The sequence below is a fragment of the Ochlerotatus camptorhynchus genome, unplaced genomic scaffold (genome assembly GCF_037179485.1).
Source record: "Ochlerotatus camptorhynchus isolate MF236.1 unplaced genomic scaffold, CSIRO-AGI_Acam_v1.1 ptg000443l, whole genome shotgun sequence".
In the NCBI taxonomy this organism is placed as follows: Eukaryota; Metazoa; Arthropoda; class Insecta; order Diptera; family Culicidae; genus Ochlerotatus; species Ochlerotatus camptorhynchus.
The window spans coordinates 550389-570000 of NW_027040929.1; the positions used below are offsets into that span (position 1 = coordinate 550389).

Genomic DNA, 19612 nt, shown 5'->3' on the forward strand with positions numbered 1-19612 from the left:
ACGTTTTGAAACTGTTTTAGTCCCGGGAGATGCCGCCATGGGCAAACGGTAGTGGCAGATGAATTGCCTAAAGAGATGCAAGATTTGTTGATAGTTGAAGATTGCGATGAATAAATGTTAGTTTGTTTAATAAATGCTTGTTTATAGAAATAAAAGTTAAATTTTAATAATTTTTTGGTGTCCCAAATTGATTTAATTGACTGTTTAAACGCTACTCAAACTTTTTATCAAAACTCTCAAATCACTTTTTTCTGGAATGAAACCTCTTCAAAAATAAATGTCTTAACAAATAAAGGCTATATAATTCTTAGTCATCGTTTGGAGGCGAACCAGCCCCAGGCTGAAAGCCTCCCTAATAAAGATAAATCAATCAATCGATCTTAGTCATCTCTCTCCTCCTCTCCACCTTACTGTTTTTTTTACCTAATATGTAACACTCACCTCCTTGTGGTCTTTTGTCCGTAGAAAAATTCTAAAATTTGTTAGGGCCGTGGTCATGACCCCCTCCCCCTCTGCCCCTCCCACCTCCCCTCCTCCCTAAGACCACGTGGTTTATTGACGGCCATTTACCTACCAGAATAAGGATTACACTAAATAGTCAGTATTCAGATGATAATTTTATTTATGTTAAGATAAAATACAATCTTCAAACTATTTTGCTTCCTCCACAACCATACGTCTCCATAGTGACTTGATAAAAAAAAAATTCGCGCTTTGCGCAAAAATTCGCAAAGAGTGGCCTGTACACCCAAAAACTAGACAAAATTTCGCGTCAGATCCGGGATATGGCATCGATTTCTGATGTTTCCTGTAAAAGTACTGGCTCTCCTTAATACTAAGTATTTCTCCAAAATTGCATATAAATCAATATTTTTGCACGCTGGAAAAACACTATAATTTTGCGAATGGATTTCAAACAAACCATGAAATGTTTTGGTTATTTATGCCCAAAAACACCTATAGTATTGTCAGATTATCCAAATTTTCCAATGTTTTACAACGAGCTCATGAAGAAAGCTCATAAAATAAAGAGAATAAAAATTGAAAAACTATCACACAAACCTCAACTTTGAAAAAATCCCCAAGACTCAATTTTTGACCAAATGACTTGAACATTTGGGATTTTCTTAGTTGAAGTATCTATATTGAGAGAAAAATATAAGAAAAATAAAATAATGAAGTCAATTTTTGAGGTTTTGTCCGACTTCCGGCCACTGTGAGTTGGGGAGAGTTTTCGGTATGGTAAGTCCTAAACAACGAAATATTGGTTAATTTCGTCAAGAGGGCTGAGTTGGTGGTGGTGTGGACGAGAACGGTTGGGTAGGCGGATTTCGTAGCGCTGGGCTGGGTGGACCACCGCAGCGGCGACCCGTACGGTAGATTCATCTCGGCTTGTTCGGACCCTCAGTCGTGTGCCCACGACGTCGACGGGGAATACCAATCAGGCACCGGTGGTTTGATGGTAATATGAGGTTGCCAGGCTGCCGGGACGGTTTGTCCACCTGCCGATGGCCGTGCAGGCGTTCGTTCACTTCAATACCTGACCCTTAGTCGTGTGCCAACGACGTCGCTGGGCGAACCCTGCACTACGTGGTATTGCCGGCCAGCAATGACGGATTGTCCAACTGCCGGGAACCGGACACGGTTCTCTAGAGGCAACGTACTGGCTCGACTCTCGGCCGTATGCCAACGACTTTGCTGGGCTACGATGTAGCACGTGGTCTCGTAGACCCTACGGGCTGAAGCGTACCCGGTTGGGCAAACCGGTGACCTGGACCGGTCGTTCCACAGGTACGAGTCTGCTCTGGTTCCAAAACGAGCTTTCCACTATCTCGCACTGTCACCAACGGCTTATCTCATCCGAAAAAACGCGCGGATCACTCTCGACAATCACTTCCGAATTCCTGAATCGTGGTTTCAACTTCTGTTCGCAATGAGGTTGGCACATCGAATGATCGAATCATCCTTCCACCCACCAATCCTCTCCTCTTCTCCTCTCGTCCTATCCATTCTCCTTTTTTTCCCCTCGCTCCAGTTCACCCCGTTGCTAATATTCCCCACCAGTAAGAGCAACCGTACCAATGAGTAGATAAGGCACATTTCCCAACCTCTACCATAACGCTACTTACGTACCGGGGGTTGCTATTCAGGTTGGGGAAATAGCAATCCGCACCTTGGGTTCATAAATTTAGCAACCCGGTAGCAACGCATCAAACGGTTGCTTTTTTGAATAAACGTTAAAAGTTTGTTTTGTCGGTGTGGAAAACGGTAACTTAAATTATGACTCTGATAGCAACGACCGGTGTGGAGAGGAGTGATTAAGCCAAAATGGAAACGCTGTGCGTAAGTAAAATAGTGCCGCAAATGGCAACGACTGGTACGGTTGCTCTAAAGGCATACTGTTTGGACCGACTGCAGTTTTATTCAAATTGACCGTTAGCTATCTACAATTTGGTCGCCCTACAATACCATACCATATGCAAATCTAAATTAAGTTACGGTTGGGTAACAGTTTTGAGGATTTTACTTGTTACTTTTGGGAACGTAATTTCTAAAACTCATGGATCTTGAGGGAACTGTAGAGAGACTTTAAGAGCTTCACGGAGGCAACTTTAAAAACAATCACGCTAATTGGTTCGAGCTAAACTAACTTATCCAGAATGTTCTTGCATCTAACTAAAACGTTGACTAGTATTCCATGAAAAATCTCTAACATCTCCGAATAACTTTAAAAAAGTCACTTATCATGCCCTATCAAGCATACAAATTGAATTAATTTATATCATACACATCTGTTCTGGCAAAGTATGTGTGTGGTATTAAGTACTGAAAATCATGCTGATTATCATCCATTGCACCATAATTTTTAAGTCTAGCGGAATGTAGGGTAGAGAACTAATTCGACCTAATAGCCAATTTTGAGTAAAAGAGGTAAAACAATGAGGATTGCAGCAGGATTCGATTTGGTAAATGATATGCTGAATTTATGTCCTAAAGATTTAATAGCGCGATGGAGCTTGGATTTGAACTAGGGATGGGCAAGTTGGAGTTGGAGCTGTTCCAAAGAATCGATTCTTTAAAGTGAGCTGAAGACCTGCAGTTATATTTAAAAGAACCGCAGCTTATCAGCTCCCACTGTAACTACTATTTAATAAACATAAAGTCTTAAATTAAACAAATGCGTTGAAATATTTCTGATCGATTGGTGATAAAGTTATTGAAATTGATCCAGGGGCAGCTGAGTTATTAACGTTCAAAATCTTTCATAATTTTGTTACATGTTCCATTCCCGGTTTTCACAAAGTGTACCCCCATATATAAATCACAGACGTAGTCCTATGTCAAAACAGTTTAAATGGCCTTCACTCTCCTCTGTTATAAACGCATACACAACTACAAATGGAATGCGAAACAACTTTTCTCACTTCAGTTGTATTCCAGCACCCCGAGCGCATCCCGCTCTTGCTCTCACTTAATTAAAAAAAACGGAGAGAAATTATCTCACGTGAGTTGTACGATAGTGGTGGTTTGACTTTAGCTCCCTCAGTTCTGATACGAAAAAGATCTGATGATAAAAGACCCGACGTTTAGCTCCAGATACAAAAAGAGTTGCGGAGCCGACGGAGCTGAATGGATCATCAGATCCCTCAGCTGCGATTCAACAAAGAGCTGTCAAAAAAGACTATCTCTTATGTTTCCCGTACCATCTAGCATTTGTAATTTGGAGAGATGGGCTTTTATTTGCGAGAAATCGACGACTAAAGCCATTGTTTACAAAAGCAACTTCGCCCCTTTGAAATGTTGGCTCTGATTTGTCAGTTCAGCCATTCGTAACTATCCTTCTTTGTTTCTCTGCTGTCAAAGTAGTGCTATTTTCTTCTCGTTTTTTCCTCACATAAACAAATTTTCTATCGATGATCTGGTATTTCTTATTGAGAACTTTCACTGCTTCTTAACTTCGCTTAATGAAACACACGGATCTCGATTCAGCATTTCGGTTTTTCAATAAAGTTTTGTGATTAGATACTTAAAATGCTCTAAGAGGTGAGCAAAAACTATTCAAACTTTAATGTTTGGTAAAATGTTTCGTTAAAACGAATCGTTCCCAGATTTTGCCACCATGTCGAAGACGACGACACTTAAAAATTAAACATCCCACGGTGTCTTATAAAGAGAGCGCGACATGCTCAGTTGCTAAAAATGATCTGCAAATAGTAACATCCTATTACCTTAGTGGAAGATAATGAATTCGAGGAATGCAACGTTTGACATGCTGGAACGGATTTTGCTTAAAAAAGATCCGGTTGAATCTACTTTGGCTTTGTTTGTTTCAAAACTGTCTCTGGAAAACTCGGACTGGAAGGTGATTCAACGTAGCGTCAAAGTGTTGAAAATTTTCTACGACGTGACAACCGAGATATCCGCAGAGCAGAACGTGTCCCTTGTGTGCTGTATCGCATAATGCTACAGAAAATGGCAAAATTTTTGAACGCTGTTCACCCCCAAAAGTGTAATCAGGTTCAAGAAACAAGCTTTCGGAGATGATGGGAAGTTCAACCTGGCATACCAATCCGTTGTAGAAAAGTTGACGCAGGTCATGACCACAGCCATGGACAAAACACCACAAGTGGTTCAGAAGCTAACACCAGTACCGGTATCTTCTCCGTGGCAGGACCTCGACGATTCAGTGATGATAATTCAAGGCCAACAAGATCCATCTTCAGCAACAATTTTTGAGCTGGACAAATATCTACATCGATTCCTTGCGAACGCATATTTTCTAAAGCAGGCCAAATAAGTACCGAAAAAAGGAGCAGCATATATTTTTTTTTCTATGATTTATTTTCCGGCGATCTTGTTTTCCGTGCTGAGCACCAATGCTACCGACACCAGGAAGGCAGCTCCCACACCTGGACCCTACCTATCGACCCATCAACTCATGAACCGGGGACTAACGGCTTTACTCCCCTTCCGAAGAAAGGCGTGATCAGAGATGTTATGCCTCAGAACATCCCACCGCCGCCCACTGGGATTGAACCCAGGCCTGCTGGGGTGAGAGGTAATCACGCTTACCACTACACCACCGGCGCAAATTTTATCGAGGTTTTAAAGCGTTCTACAAGTCTAAAACATGGTCTACAGAACCCTCATAAAACCCAAATTGTTACTTGGGCATTGTGTGGTCCTCCTCATTGTTCTTCATCAGCAGTTCTTTCAGTCGATGCGTAATCGACTTTGGAAAGCAACCGTTTCGTGATGTGAGGGCTGACCACGTTTTGCGTCCATTGCTGCAATGGAAGCGCTCTGATCCCTGTTGGCGTATCTTTCATACAATGAAACCACTGGAAACGGCTCCCGTTTAGTTGGAGGAGGCTTATTGGATAGCGGAATATAACATATTGATTGTGTTGTACCTTTTGACTATAGTTTTAAGATGTTTTGTATAGTGAACAAGAATCCTCGGCTCTGTAAAGTTAATTCGGTTGAGCCTTATCAAATAAATTGATAAACAAAACAAAAAACTTGATGTTGCTAGATTTCAATCCCGGCGGCGACCTCACCGACGGACGACGATAACAACTACTCTTAAGAAGGTATTTTTTTTTTATAAATTTCCGAATATTATTTATTTTAAGTGCTCGCTCCTCCAGCCGTAGACCGTAAATAAGTCAATTATATGTTTGGTACGATACATTAAATCAAAATCTATCAAAAGCAATATTTACAATCAATTTTTAACTTCATACGTACGCCAAAATGAATTCAATGGTGTTTCAAAGAGTTAGAACAGAATCAGAACTCGTAGGCCAAGTTAGGAGTCAAGAAAGAGTGTTAGATTTTTGATAATACCTTCACAATATGTGATTTTTTTATGGAATCTAACGGTATGTATGGAAAGGTAAATCAATTCGAAGGATATCTCAAGTTCTTTAACAGTTATTTTAATCTTTATATAACTTGATTTGGTGGTAAAGAAGTTAACCCAACATAATTGCATGGAAGTGTGTTACTTGGGTTGTAGTAGAATCAGTTCGTTCTATGTAAAAATCCACTCGAAAAAGAGTGGCAAAGTGCAGATTGTGCTTAAATCAATATTTACAAAGCTCATTTAAGGGAGCTGTTCCAGTAATAGTGGTGTACCTGCAGTAACGGTAGGGGATTTATGCAAGGATAATGATGAAAAACCAGATACATTTATTTTTCATAGGTAGAGTTGCATACTTGCACCTATCATTGTGGAAGTGTTCTTTTAATAGTGGAATCCATTAGATACCAATACGTTAGATCACGACAAAAAGAAAATCATCATATCTAGTTGAAGATACTTAACGTCAAATAGCAGACATGTGTGAACATTTTATATGGTATATGAGATGAAATTATATAGTTGATAGTTCCGCTAAAGTACGGCAGTGGGAACATTGTATATAGAAAGTAGAAAGCGAGCAAAGGACAACTTTTTGATGAAGGTAAGAAACGGGTTGATTATTCCTTTTACCAAACTCCCCCGTAAAGTAGGGTTCATATCGTTAATTTATTTTTTAATAAATAAATTGGCTTATTTCCTTAACTACTGGTTTACCCACCCTACGTAAAATAACTGCATGGTTATTTTTAAAAATTAGCGAATAAAAGTGTTGCATGCACAATCCATGATTGTTCCAAAATGCAAAAAAAAAGTATAGATGCATCGGCCGGGAATCGAACCCGGGCCGCCCGCGTGGCAGGCGAGCATTCTACCACTGAACCACCGATGCTTTCTTATTTAACGAGTGGCTAAACGACAAACAGTACCTTTCGATCGAAACGCAAGATGTTAAGCGTGCACGAGGGTGATTTGAAATTCGAGCAGTTTACGGCAACACTGCTGTCATCACTTTATCTGCTTTTCTTTCGTACACAACATAGGTAGATACACACCCATATTATTGTTTTTGTCCGTTTTTGTTTTTTATGGAAAAACGGTTCGAACGAAAACGAGAATATGGATGACAGTACATACATGCATGCAGCTGTGGATTCAATATACGAGTGGTGGTTCCTGCGCAGGATTCACTAAATTCGAATAGCATTGTCTTTATTTTTAGAGTATTATCATGTCCTCGATAGTATAGTGGTAAGTATCCCCGCCTGTCACGCGGGAGACCGGGGTTCGATTCCCCGTCGGGGAGGCCTTTTTTGTATTTTCAACAATCTATTTTCAGCATTTTTGTATTCAATTTTTATTTTAATATTATGTTTTAGAACATCTTTTATATCATTAAGTCTTTCGAAGATTAAATTCTACATGTCTACTGAGAGAAGGACAGCATGCAGAATATATTAAATATAGTCTAAAAAATAAGCATCTAGCTTTCTTACATCTTTTCTTACATAAGTAAATAGGAATAAGAACAGTTTTGACCAACATTTAATACCAGCGGAGTTCGGATAAACAATATCCCCACATTCTACCCATCTATCTCAGTTTATTTGTTTCAATTCTTGAGTATGCATTCTTCATTCACTACGATCACGTACGAAATAGTAGGTTGCTATGAATTATTCAAATCCATTGGTGTATGGAATAGTAAAGATTATGTTAAAACTTAGGTTTCGAAAATCTTCTTCAGGATTCATTATTCTCGATTGTAAAGTTTCATTTCCAGTTACGATCTGAATTCTTATTAGAAGTGTTATGCTTTCCATTCCGTTGTGGAATTGACCACCTTTGTAGTACTAGTAGTAGTTTGTTGCTTCGTTTCTCTAACTTTCAGTTATCAAGTAAAATAGGAAGTGTATGAATGAGTGATTTACCAAACGATAAGTTTTCACAGGAACCAATTTTCCCAGTTAGCGTGTCCTGCTGTTCAAAATCTAAATTATTCTTGAAATATGTTTCAAAATTCTCTTCCGATGTACGTTCCCTTTTCAATCGTTCTCAAGTTAATATTCTGCAAATGACAAGAGATCAGAAATGGGATTGCTTGTTAGAAAGGTGCAAATTTTGGAAGCAGCTGAAATAAAGAAAATACAGAACAAGAGAAAAAGAATTCCTCCGTCGATTCACCTGCTTCGGATCCACCCTGAAACGAAAGTAAAAACACATCTACCCAGGAAAGCAAACAGTCGCTCACAGAGCGAATCTTACCCGAACAGTCCTCTAGAGGTTAGACATCCATTGGCCTTCGTTTTTTGGTCTCGTTCTGCTCCATGCATTCCAGAACCTTCAATCGACAGTCACCCAGCTGAATTCCGTGCAGTTGCTGGATGGCCCGATCGGCAGCAACTTCGCTGGCAAATGCTGCATACCCATGTCGCTTTCCGGGGATCAAATATACATTGATCAGATCGCCAAACCGACAGAAGGCATCCTGCAGCAGTTTCACCGAAACGGCCTCGGGCATGCAGATGAAGAACGCTTTCTTGGCGCACTGAGTCGTCTGTGCGTTCAGAATCGGCTTCGGAGGACCGAGCTGGGAAAGGACGTCATTGGTACTGATTTCATCTCGGAATTCGTTTTCGTATCGGACGATAATTCGCTCTCCGATTGGGTATTCGAGTCCATGGATTTTATCCACGGCACGCTGGGCTTCGTCTTTGCTCGAGTAGACGACGGAAGCAGTTATGTTGATATCATCTGGAATTATTATACAAATATTTAGAATAATAGCTCATTTACCACTTGAATGAGATAACTTACTTTGCGTAACTATGTTGCAGTACTTCATGCCTGGTGCAATATCAAAAATTCTCCACAAGCGGTCCTGGTTTAGACTGTTGCTGCAAATCACCACCAGTTTGACATCAACTCCCGAGCGACCAGTTTCTGGAGAATGTGTCCTCTTGCGGCTAGAGCCGTTGCTCGATTCAAATTTTCCACCAGTGGTTTCCTTTTCCTTATTCAGGGTTTCCCGAGGCAGACAGAACTTGGCCCTGTAGTTCGGGTCACATCCCTCGATGGCCAACGCAGTCTCCAGGAACGAAGTGAACGTAATGTACGCCGCACATTGGCTTTGGTTCTTTTTGTCCGGAACTAACCGCACCTGAGTCACGGAACCGAATCGACAGAATTCCTTCTTGATAGAATCCTCATCTTTCGAACTGGGTACCACCGCAAAAAGACGACGGAATTTGTATTCGTTCACCTCCTCCGGTGCACCGTCTTCTTTCTTCTTTTGGTAGCTAAAACCCCCCAAGGGAATAACGATATCAGCATAACACCCGGCAAAACATAAACGCCATTTTGTTTTCACTCCCGGCATGAACAAACCTATGCATTCCAACGCCCAACTCACCTGGCCGATATCATCACCTTGATGGGGCGGGTCTCGTTTTCGATGTAGGTTCCATTCTTACGAAGACCCCTAGCCGCGGAGGAAGTCTTCGTAAACTTAACATACGCTACACCCTTGCCCTGGCCAGTCTTCTTGTCCACAATCACAACACACTCTTCAATTTGGCCGTCGTCCTGGAAGTGATGCATGAGCTGTTCCTTCGTGATTTGCCGGCCACATATCACGAACAACCGGCTCATCGGTGGCTCCTCGGAGATCTCCCTGCGGCCCATGTGTTCCTGCATCGTTGCTGGACTGAATGGATCACTTTTGGTAAACAAATATACTTTTTATGTGCAGGCTTTGCACTGCCTGCACTTTGTTTTTACATTCAATAAGGGGTGATGTTCACTCGTCGCTACTGTGGTATCTGTAGTAAGTGTCAAACTAGAACTGTTACCCGTGCACGAGTGAGACTCTCACAGATGGTGCATGGTACACACAAAACTAATTTCTCCTACATCCAATGCAAGTTCTTGCAATGGGCTGCAGTGTACAAGCAAATTTTTTTTTCCAGAATGCATATTTTTGTATACATTTCCCGGTTGGGTTTAGTGTTGCGCCTCATAAATTTTGACTTAAACTTTTTATGAAGCGAAACACAGGTTATGGTGATGTTTACATTAACAAGTTGTGTCAATAGTCTTTCAAAATAGGCCAAAAATCACCTAACATTACCTTTGTTTCAGTGCGAAGAAAGGCTTGAAGCAAATCATACCGATAGGAACATTATCACATCGAGAAAGACAGAACAACAACAAACAGCTACCCGTGCGCATGCGTTTGTGTGAGTGTGGTGAAATGTCAGTTTGAATGTTTTGGTTTATATGTGGGATCTGTTCACCGTGAGAGGTAGACTACTGCGATTCGAGCAGATTTTGAAAAGAGTACGCTGATTAGGGTTTATGCCTTGTTCAGACGACTGCCTGATGAAGTAATTTCACCAATCTCTCCAGTCCATGGGACCATTAATATAAAAAGAGAGATCGAAATTCAGAACAGTATTTCATCAACCTACTAGTACGGTTCTAGAAGCACTTTGGGGTCAAAACAGAGCGGTTATTATTAATGACTCCCAATGAATGATTAAATGATCCGGGGACCAACGGCTTTAGAAAAACGGAAGAAAAGAAAAGCATGGATTCCGTGATCAGTTATCAATTTATAGCATTTGTACAGGCTCAATCGAATAAACTTTACAGAGCCAAGTTATCATTTTCGTTATACATTATTAAAGGATTTGAACCGATTGCTCGCGGTCTTCTCGAGATTAGTGGATGACAATTGGATGGATGGGGAGAAGAAGGGAGACATTTGGAATATGATTTATGATTTAAAATTACACTATATCCTATCAACGTCATACCAGATTTGTAATAATACCATTATTACAGAAACAAATATACAAAAAAAAATACAACACTCACACACACAAAATAAAAACTAAATACAAGGTTAATAAAAATTACAATCTAAGGTTAATATTCCTCAAGAAACATATATGAGTTTCATAAACTCCAGATCACGTCTGGCCAAAATATTCCGAACTGGAACATTAGTGAAGTCTTTTTCTATTTAACTAGAAAGTAAAACAATCGCATATATTGATGGTTTGGAGATTTAGGTAAAAATTTAATACACAGGAATATTTAAACCAAATTTAATTAAGCAATAAAAAGTCGATTTTGTATGATGGTTGGTGATTTAATGCAACAAACAGTGCCTTAGAACACACACACACACACACACACACACGCATATTTAGTGCAGGTCAGCCACATTAATAGCTGTTAGAGGAGAAAAAATCGAAAGATTTGTCTAGACAGAGAGATAAATTTATCTATTTATTTAAAAAAATGTACCTTATTTTTTATTAATTTTTTTATTTATTTATTTATTTATAAGTGTTTATTTATTTATTTATTTTATTATGTATTATTTATGTATTTATTAGTTTATTAATTTATTTATTTTATATATATTGATTTATATATTTATTTATTTATTATTTTATTGATATATTTAAGTATTTATGGGCGTAATTGCTTTTGTAAACAAACACGTCAATCGCCGATTTCTCGTGAATAAAACCTCAATCTCATAAACAAGCTATGCTAAATGAAAGAGGAATAATTCCTTCACCTCGTAGTGTTATTAGTTTTCGAAATTGAGCTTTCATCCGCGAGAAATCGGCGATTGACGTGTTTGCTTACAAATGCAATTACGCCCAAATCTCAAATCACTCCGGAAATCATAAGCACACTATTGTTTGCGATAACAAGGAATTCAAGATTCCTGTGTATGTTGAAAGTGAAGCCGTGACAGTGCGCGTGCATGACCTTCCTTCTCACAAGCAGCATTTGACCGTCATCAATTTCATGAGGCAGTATGGAGTTGTGATATCTATCACACGGGAACGGTGGAAGTACCATTTCCCGGGAATCTACAATGGTGTACGAGTCCTTAGTCGCTCCCTTCCATCATGTGTGACCATCGATGGCGAAACAACGCTGGTGACATACTGGAATCAGCCCAAAACATGTGGTCACTGCGGAAAAGCAGCTCATCCCAAACAAAAGTGTGTGAAGACTTCGAAAACAGCTGTAAGACCAAAAACACCATCACAAGCAGCACCCAGAAGGTCAAGTGATCCAAAGTTGAATGAAGATGAGTTTCCACCATTATCATCAGCATCTGAAGAAGAGGAACCGAATCTGGAGCCAGACTCCCCACTAACAAAAACCAACGAAGAAACCGAAATGCAACAGAACAAAAACAATAACAAAAACAACACAACCAGTGATAACGACGATGACTGCGATGATGACTGCGATGATGACTGCGATGATGACTGCGATGATGACTGCGACGACGACGATGGCGATGACGGTAATGACAGCTCGGATACCAACGATTTCATCGAAGCTACCAATCAAAGGCGACGGATGTCAACAAGTGAATTGACTCAGAAGGCAAATTAAATGAAGAAATTGTGTTTAATCCAGGGCTGCCAGAGCTTCGAACAAAATAGTAACCGCTTCCAAGCATTAGTAGAAATTGATTATAGGGGAAATGACGGCTTCGGCATGCCAGACTATTTTCGGCAACCCAAATTGAAACACTATTTTCACTGGATTTTCTTAAGAAAACACTTCGCTGAACGCATGCAAACGATTCTTTATTCTTTCAGCTTCAATTTGACTATATTTTTACCACTGAGAAAAAGCAATCTAGCAAGGTTTTATTGAAATGAAACACACGCACTACAAATTGTAGCTGATTTCGAGTTGCCGATAATAGAACAGCAGATTTACATTCAGTTCAAATGGAACGGTTGCCGAAGAAAAACTGGTTGCCGACAATACTCGCTCTCACTAGAGAAGATTGGAGCTTTGTAAAAGCGTTTCAAAACAGTTTTTGACAATTCTTTCGACTGAAATTGTTAGAGCAGCTGGCAGCAAAAGATTGTAATCAAACCAATACTGCATATGTGTGCGTTCCTTAGAGAAAAAGGCTATAGAAAGAAGGTCACTGCTTAGGTTGCCGAGAATACGTAAATTCCCCTATATGTCCGTTGACGGCAGAAGTTTAAGAATATTTAATCTGTTCGAAAAATAAAAACAAAAAATGTAATATTAGTAGTTAAATTGAACTGCTATGAACTACAGTCACGACCTTCAAAGTGTTAAAGTGACAATAATAAAAAAAATGATTCATTGATTTATTTATTTATTCCTCTCCTTTTATATTTATATTTTTTTGTTGGTTTTAATTTTTTTATTTATTGATTTGTTTATTTATTTATTGATCTATTTATTGAACTATTTGTTTATTTATTTATTTCTTTGTTGATTTATTTATTTATTCAATTTTTATTTTTATTACATTTTACATTTTTTACATTTATTTATTTATTTATTTATCTGTTTATCAATTCATTTTATTTGTTTATTTATTTTTTTTTATATTTATAGTTATTTATTTATTTATTTATATCTATATTTATTTATTTATTTATTAATTTATTTACCTAATGGCAGTTCGAATAACTTGCAGAAAACTTACAGAAGTTCCGAGAAATTCAGAGAAAGCTCCGAGAGAATTTCTATAATGTAAAGGGAAGTTAGATTAACATCAGGAAAACGTGAGAGTATTTTATATGATTATCATGGAAATTTCAAGAGCATTATGAATTGGCGAAAATTTAACTAACTTGGTTAAGAGAACTTCAAGGCAGATCCATCAAATAATTAAAATGGTTATCTTCAAGAAATTTCAAAGATCGTCAAGAAATTTAGAAACTCTTAGATAGTTTCATGATATTCAGCGAAGTGCTGAGTACATCGTGGCCGATCAGATAGCTTCAAAGAAACCCCATTACATTAAGGAAATTTGCAGAAACTTTCAAAAAGTTCCGTGAAATTGTGGGAGCACATTATTAGAACTCTATGAATGATCCGAAAACTTCATAAGCGTCAGGGAATTGAATCCTGATGAATGTGGGCGTCTTAGTGGAATACATGTATATTGAGAGAGAGAAAGTTTAGTAATTTCCATTTAATTCCTCTACCTTATTTGGTTATCCTTGACAGATGCGCGTATTTCGTCTACAATGTGCAGACTTCTTCATTGTCTTGTACTAATACTCGACTGAAGAAAAACATCGCATTTACCGAATGTATATTAACCCAGGTACATTTTCACTTAGAAGCTAGGTAAACTAAAATTTAATTTCTTGTAGGAGCAGGTACTCTGCTGCTTACTCGTTGATGTGACCTAGTAGTAACTTGAAAAGCCATGTGTGTCCGTTTCCTTGATCCCTGTTGAGTAAAGTTGAATTACGTTATTTGTTGATCACGAGGCTCTCTGCAACATCCAATTTCCATGGTATAGATACGGTCCGTAAAATCATGATGTCCTCTGTCGATATTTGGTGGTCCTCTGTGAAGATATGTTCTGCAACCTTTGATTTGCAATCATATGTCAGGGAATTATGATTATTTAGGAAACCTCAGAGGAGCAGGAACATTTATCCTTAAAACGTTGGAAGTATCCTCGGAATAAAATTTGGATGATGATGATGATGATGATGATGATGATGATGATGATGATGATGATGATGATGATGATGATGATGATGATGATGATGATGATGATGATGATGATGATGATGATGATGATGATGATGATGATGATGATGATGATGATGATGATGATGATGATGATGATGATGATGATGATGATGATGATGATGATGATGATGATGATGATGATGATGATGATGATGATGATGATGATGATGATGATGATGATGATGATGATGATGATGATGATGATGATGATGATGATGATGATGATGATGATGATGATGATGATGATGATGATGATGATGATGATGATGATGATGATGATGATGATGATGATGATGATGATGATGATGATGATGATGATGATGATGATGATGATGATGATGATGATGATGATGATGATGATGATGATGATGATGATGATGATGATGATGATGATGATGATGATGATGATGATGATGATGATGATGATGATGATGATGATGATGATGATGATGATGATGAAGAGCCCGCCCTTTTTCCACGAGATGTTAACAACAAGGAGTTGACAATTTCACCCTCCCCATCCAAACACATTCTCAGTGTTCACTCGGATGTCGACAGAAGCAGGCTACTCTCGATGTGTGTCACGCGATCGTCTGTTTTCTTGGCAGCAACCAATGTGTGGTCTTCTTCATTGTTCTTCATCAGCAATTCTTTCGGTCGATGCGTCGTCGACTTTGGAAAGCAACCGTTTCATGGTGAGTGTGTGAGTGATGACCACGTTTTGCGTACATTGCTGCAATGGAAGCATTTAGCCCCCCGTTGGCGATACTGCCATACAAGGAAACCACTGGAAGTTGATCCCGTTCTTATGGAGGCGGCTTATTGGATAGTAGAAGATAAAGTGTTTATTGTTATGTAATATTTTGACTATAGTTTTAAGACGTTTTAAGATGTATAGTGAATCCCTGGCTCTGAAAAGTTAATTCGATTGAGCGTGATCAAATAAATTAATGAACATAAAAAATCTCCTCAAAATATGTTGAATTCCTTTGAAGTTGTCCTGGAGTTCTTCTCAAATTTAATTCGAATCCACCATTTAGCATGTCCCCACCACATAAGAAATTCTCCAAAAAAATGTCATGGAATTATGCTCCAGGTTTATTTTTCTCCACAATCTTATTAACATTATCATCAGATTGCCTGTTTGATGATTTGGGATTTCCAAGAGTTCTGTTTAGAATTATCATCGAATAATCTACAGAAATTTCAACGAGCTTTCATTAAGCCAATTCAGAATTTTCTTCAAATTCTACTCAAAATTATCTCAAGCTCCGCATGAAATCTGAAACTTCTCAGAACTATCTTAAAAGCAAATTACACTTGGTGCCCTTCTAAAAAAAAATCCTTCGACTTTGGATAGATCCTAAGAAATTATAAGAAAATTAAAAGCGCTTTTTAAACTGTGCAGGGGATCTCCATATTCTTGAAAATTTGGTTGAAGTATAATTACTTTTAGCCCAGAATTTCAAAAACTTCTTCAGGTTTAAAATGTGTGGAAAATATGCTTATTCCAGAATTTGAAAAAAAAAACCATTACAAGTCTGATTTTTTTAAACATTATTTTTTTTTACTGAAGAATTTTTCGCAGCAAATCTATTGAGTTCGATTGAAATAAAATGTTTGCATTATTAAATTTATTGCATTTATAAAAATATCCATAGTAAGAAAATTTCAAAATTATCTGATGAGATTCTCTGATAATTCCAGGTATTTTCAGGAAAAATTAAATTCTGCGTGAATTTCCAGGTCTTTTCAATTAGCAGCCCATTAATTAATCTGAGCTGACTAAAAGCAGAATAAGAGACTATTTAGGTGAAGGAGCAACTTTGAGCTTGAATAAGGTATTATGTAGCTTTAGATATTTGTTGGGAGACACCCAGTCATATCATGTTGCACCAGTTGACGACCTACGGAATTGTGCAACTTGCTTAATGCTAATGCTAATGCTAACATTTCTTTCACTATAATTTTGAATTCATTAATTACGAGTTGCTATCCATTCAATATTCTATTCTTGGAAGGACATTCATTTAATTTCCATCATTGTATTTTAATAATAATTAACGTTGCAACTACCTTGATACATGCATAAATCTCTAAAATTTGAAAACACGTTGATTCGACAACCACAACCAAGCTATCTGTATTTCCTCATATCTCTTCATAGCCTTATCTGTTCCTTGAGGAAATAATAGGAAACGGCATATCCCCGCAACGCTACTCAAAAGCAAACGATGACAACGATGATGACCACCGGTAAGCCGAGAGGATTACATTGATATGCCAATATCGTCCCATCAAATAACCACCAGAAAATCTCAAAACGACTAACAAAAACACCTTCACTCGTGTTTATGTCCATTCTAGTGGCAGGGGAGAACCGACACATCCCATATCAGTTTGTATTCAATCCGACTAGAAGGAATCAATTGCTAGCTGGGGCCGCTGCAATATGCGAAAACACGGGTAAAAGTTCAATTCCCATGGGAGGATTTGTGCCGACGGAAATCGTGGAAACTTCAAGCGGAAAATTGCAAAGCGCAACTTTTTCTTCGTTTTTGGTGAAATGTTGCAATTGCGAGAGCACTTTTTGTGTACTTGTGAGCGGTCTAACACGAGTGGTGATTAACTTTTTTTTATGCCATCGCTCGTTTTTCTGAATCGTAGTATCCATATGGAGCGAAAAAAAAAATCAATTTACGAAATCGGATAAACTTTATTCGTTTGAATGGGCTCAGCCGTATGATCCTAGATGAGGAATGTGAATGCATCCATGCAATGAGCAGAGTCTGATTTAAAATAGCTGAGTTTAACTATTTCGTATGGGGCTAGTTCAATTCTAATTAGTTTTTAGTTTATGTGTAGATGAACATTGATTAATTTGTTGCAACGGTAAAGTGCTTTTTCAAACGTTGAAAAATGGCCAGTGACTTCATGTTAGGGGAAACGGGCCAGGTTTTTGTCAGCGGTGTATCGATACATACATTTGAAATACCACAATTATGTAACGATTATCAATTATGAATTTTCCGATTATCAAAACATTAAACCACTTTTGATCGCTGATTGTCTCATACCATCTCAATCCCTTAATTGTAAAATTAATACGCAAATGTCAATTGTTATGATTAACAACGTGTGCCAAACATTTCACCATGCATCATCACATCAATCAATTTCATAAATGGCACATAATCCTCAAAGGACATCATTTCCCCTGGAATCGGTACGGCGGTAAATGCCAATCTCCACCTTCAACCCCCTCACGTGACAGTCAACACACGAGGATGATGGTAAATTGATACACTCCAGCTGCTCCCAGCACCTTCATTTTAAATAACTCCGGGCGAGGCCACGTGCAGCAGGCAGTAGGCGACGGCGACTGTTTTTCTGCCTGGTTACCTTTGACTCATTACTGTGAATTATTACCATTTCGGGGCTGCTTTGATCGAGTGATGTTTATTTATGAAAAATAAACTCTTATGGGATTACCGAATGGGAATTTAAAGTGGGTGACCATCATTTATTGGTAAAGTGATAACGATCATAATTGGACGGTAGTCAATGATGAAGGGCTCTGAATGATGGGTTCATCATGCAGGCAAAGATGTCGAGGTATTTAATTCCAATGCAATCAGATTAGGTTAATTGTTTACTAGAGGTTGGCCTTCTTCTACTTTTGCAGGTTTACGAGAATGTTTATTGGGAATAAAAATAAGGGGACTGGATGGTATTGGGTAAACAAGACAATCTTCTTACAACGACGGATGGAATGCAGAGGGTGAAGCAAGTCAGTAAGTGAGAAAACGCATTTATGGTGGAGCGGCCAATGATGACGTAAAAATCAAATTACAAAAGGATAGGTATGACCTAGGGGCCTCTTAGCCTCGGTATTACCAAGCCGAAGGCGGCTGGTTCGAGTCCCAGTCCAGCGAGAGAATCTTTCGGGTTGGAAATTTTCTTGACTTCCCTGGGTATAGAATATCATTGTGCAGTCGAGTATTAGTACAAGACGCTGAAAAAGTCTGCACATTGTAGACGAAATACGCGTATCTGTCAAGGGTAAGCAAATAAGGTAGTGGAATTAAATGGAAATTACTAATCTTTCTCTCTCTCTCTCTCTCTTTATACAGGTATCCCACTAAGACACCCACATTCATCAGGATTGGATCATTGTGCTTGCCACACAATTTACAAATACATGCATTGGTATTGGTATCGAAAGCTCTCAATTAATAACTATGGAAGTGCATTTAGATCACTAAGTTGAGAGCACGCAATAAGTTAATATCCGCTAAGCAATAAGCTTGAAAATGCGAATAAGAAGAAGAAGATATCCTATCATTTCCTCCCTTATATGTCCGCTAACGCATGAATGCAATTTAATTCGAAATTTGTAATGATTAACTGGTATGCTCCATCGGAAAATCACTGATACAACTCGTACAGTGTTAAAATTGTTGTGAAATAAAGGTATTTTTTTAAGAGCTGTATAAAAAACAAATAGTCGTAGAGATATGCAGATTCCTTTTGATGAATTATTTATTTAAGAAAAATAATCAATCCATTTTGTTGTTACTTCAATTTGTGTTAACTACTAGATGGTCCACTACGGTTATCATTCATATAATTTTAAAAAGGTTGCTTCCATTCATTTGCTTTTAAATAAAGGTAAGAGAAGGATTAGTAATTTTCATTTAATTCCGCTATCTTAATTACATATGCTTGCGAAGAAATTGTCATCACTAAGTCCAAAAACCAAATAAAAACTCGACTAAGAGTTAATAGAAAAAATACACAGCATGTAAGCAAAACATTGTAAACATTGTATGTAGTCTACTTTGCTTAGCGAAATAAATAACACTACACCACCAGCGCGTTAGACACAGTCTAATAAAAAAGGAGTTTTTTCAAAAAATCTTAATCCTCTAAACAATATTTACCAGAGTTTATTTTTCCTTGATTTGTTTTCTGCCGATTTTCCGTACTGAGAACCAATGCTACCATCGTCACGGAGGCAGTTCCTACACCTGGATGCTACATATTGACCCATCAATTCATGGACCGGAGACCACGCCGGAGAAGCAGCCACGCTTACCACTACACCACCGGTGCCGCTGATTGCATTATTTATTTTTCATTCGTTTTGTCTCAAGTTATTGG

General features: G+C 38.3%; 1 protein-coding gene and 2 non-coding genes across 3 annotated transcripts; 1 reads left to right on the forward strand and 2 right to left on the reverse strand.

Moving 5' to 3' along the window:
- Positions 1 to 6687: 6687 nt before the first annotated feature.
- TRNAG-GCC (transfer RNA glycine (anticodon GCC)) lies at positions 6688 to 6758 on the reverse strand. The gene has a single exon. It is a non-coding gene; the product is annotated as a tRNA-Gly (tRNA).
- Positions 6759 to 7100: 342 nt separating this feature from the next.
- TRNAD-GUC (transfer RNA aspartic acid (anticodon GUC)) lies at positions 7101 to 7172 on the forward strand. Its single transcript has one exon. It is a non-coding gene; the product is annotated as a tRNA-Asp (tRNA).
- A 284-nt stretch (positions 7173 to 7456) lies between these two features.
- Positions 7457 to 9663, reverse strand: LOC135711884 (RNA-binding protein 45-like). The gene is made up of 3 exons (XM_065234862.1): positions 9279 to 9663; positions 8684 to 9165; positions 7457 to 8620 (listed from the first exon to the last, which is right to left on the reverse strand). Exons 1-3 carry the CDS (start codon positions 9560 to 9562, stop codon positions 8151 to 8153), a joined length of 1236 nt encoding a protein of 411 aa, XP_065090934.1. The 5' UTR covers positions 9563 to 9663; the 3' UTR covers positions 7457 to 8150.
- Between the last annotated feature and the right edge of the window lie 9949 nt (positions 9664 to 19612).

Bases quoted from the DNA above. Each gene is read 5' to 3' on its own strand.
- LOC135711884 (XM_065234862.1), bottom strand. From the start codon at position 9,562: ATGCAGGAACACATGGGCCGCAGGGAGATCTCCGAGGAGCCACCGATG. The intron at 9,166-9,278 runs GTGAGTTGGGCG...GGGGGGTTTTAG, and splicing joins AAGGTGATGATATCGGCCAG to CTACCAAAAGAAGAAAGAAG. The intron at 8,621-8,683 runs GTAAGTTATCTC...TAATAATTCCAG, and splicing joins CTGCAACATAGTTACGCAAA to ATGATATCAACATAACTGCT.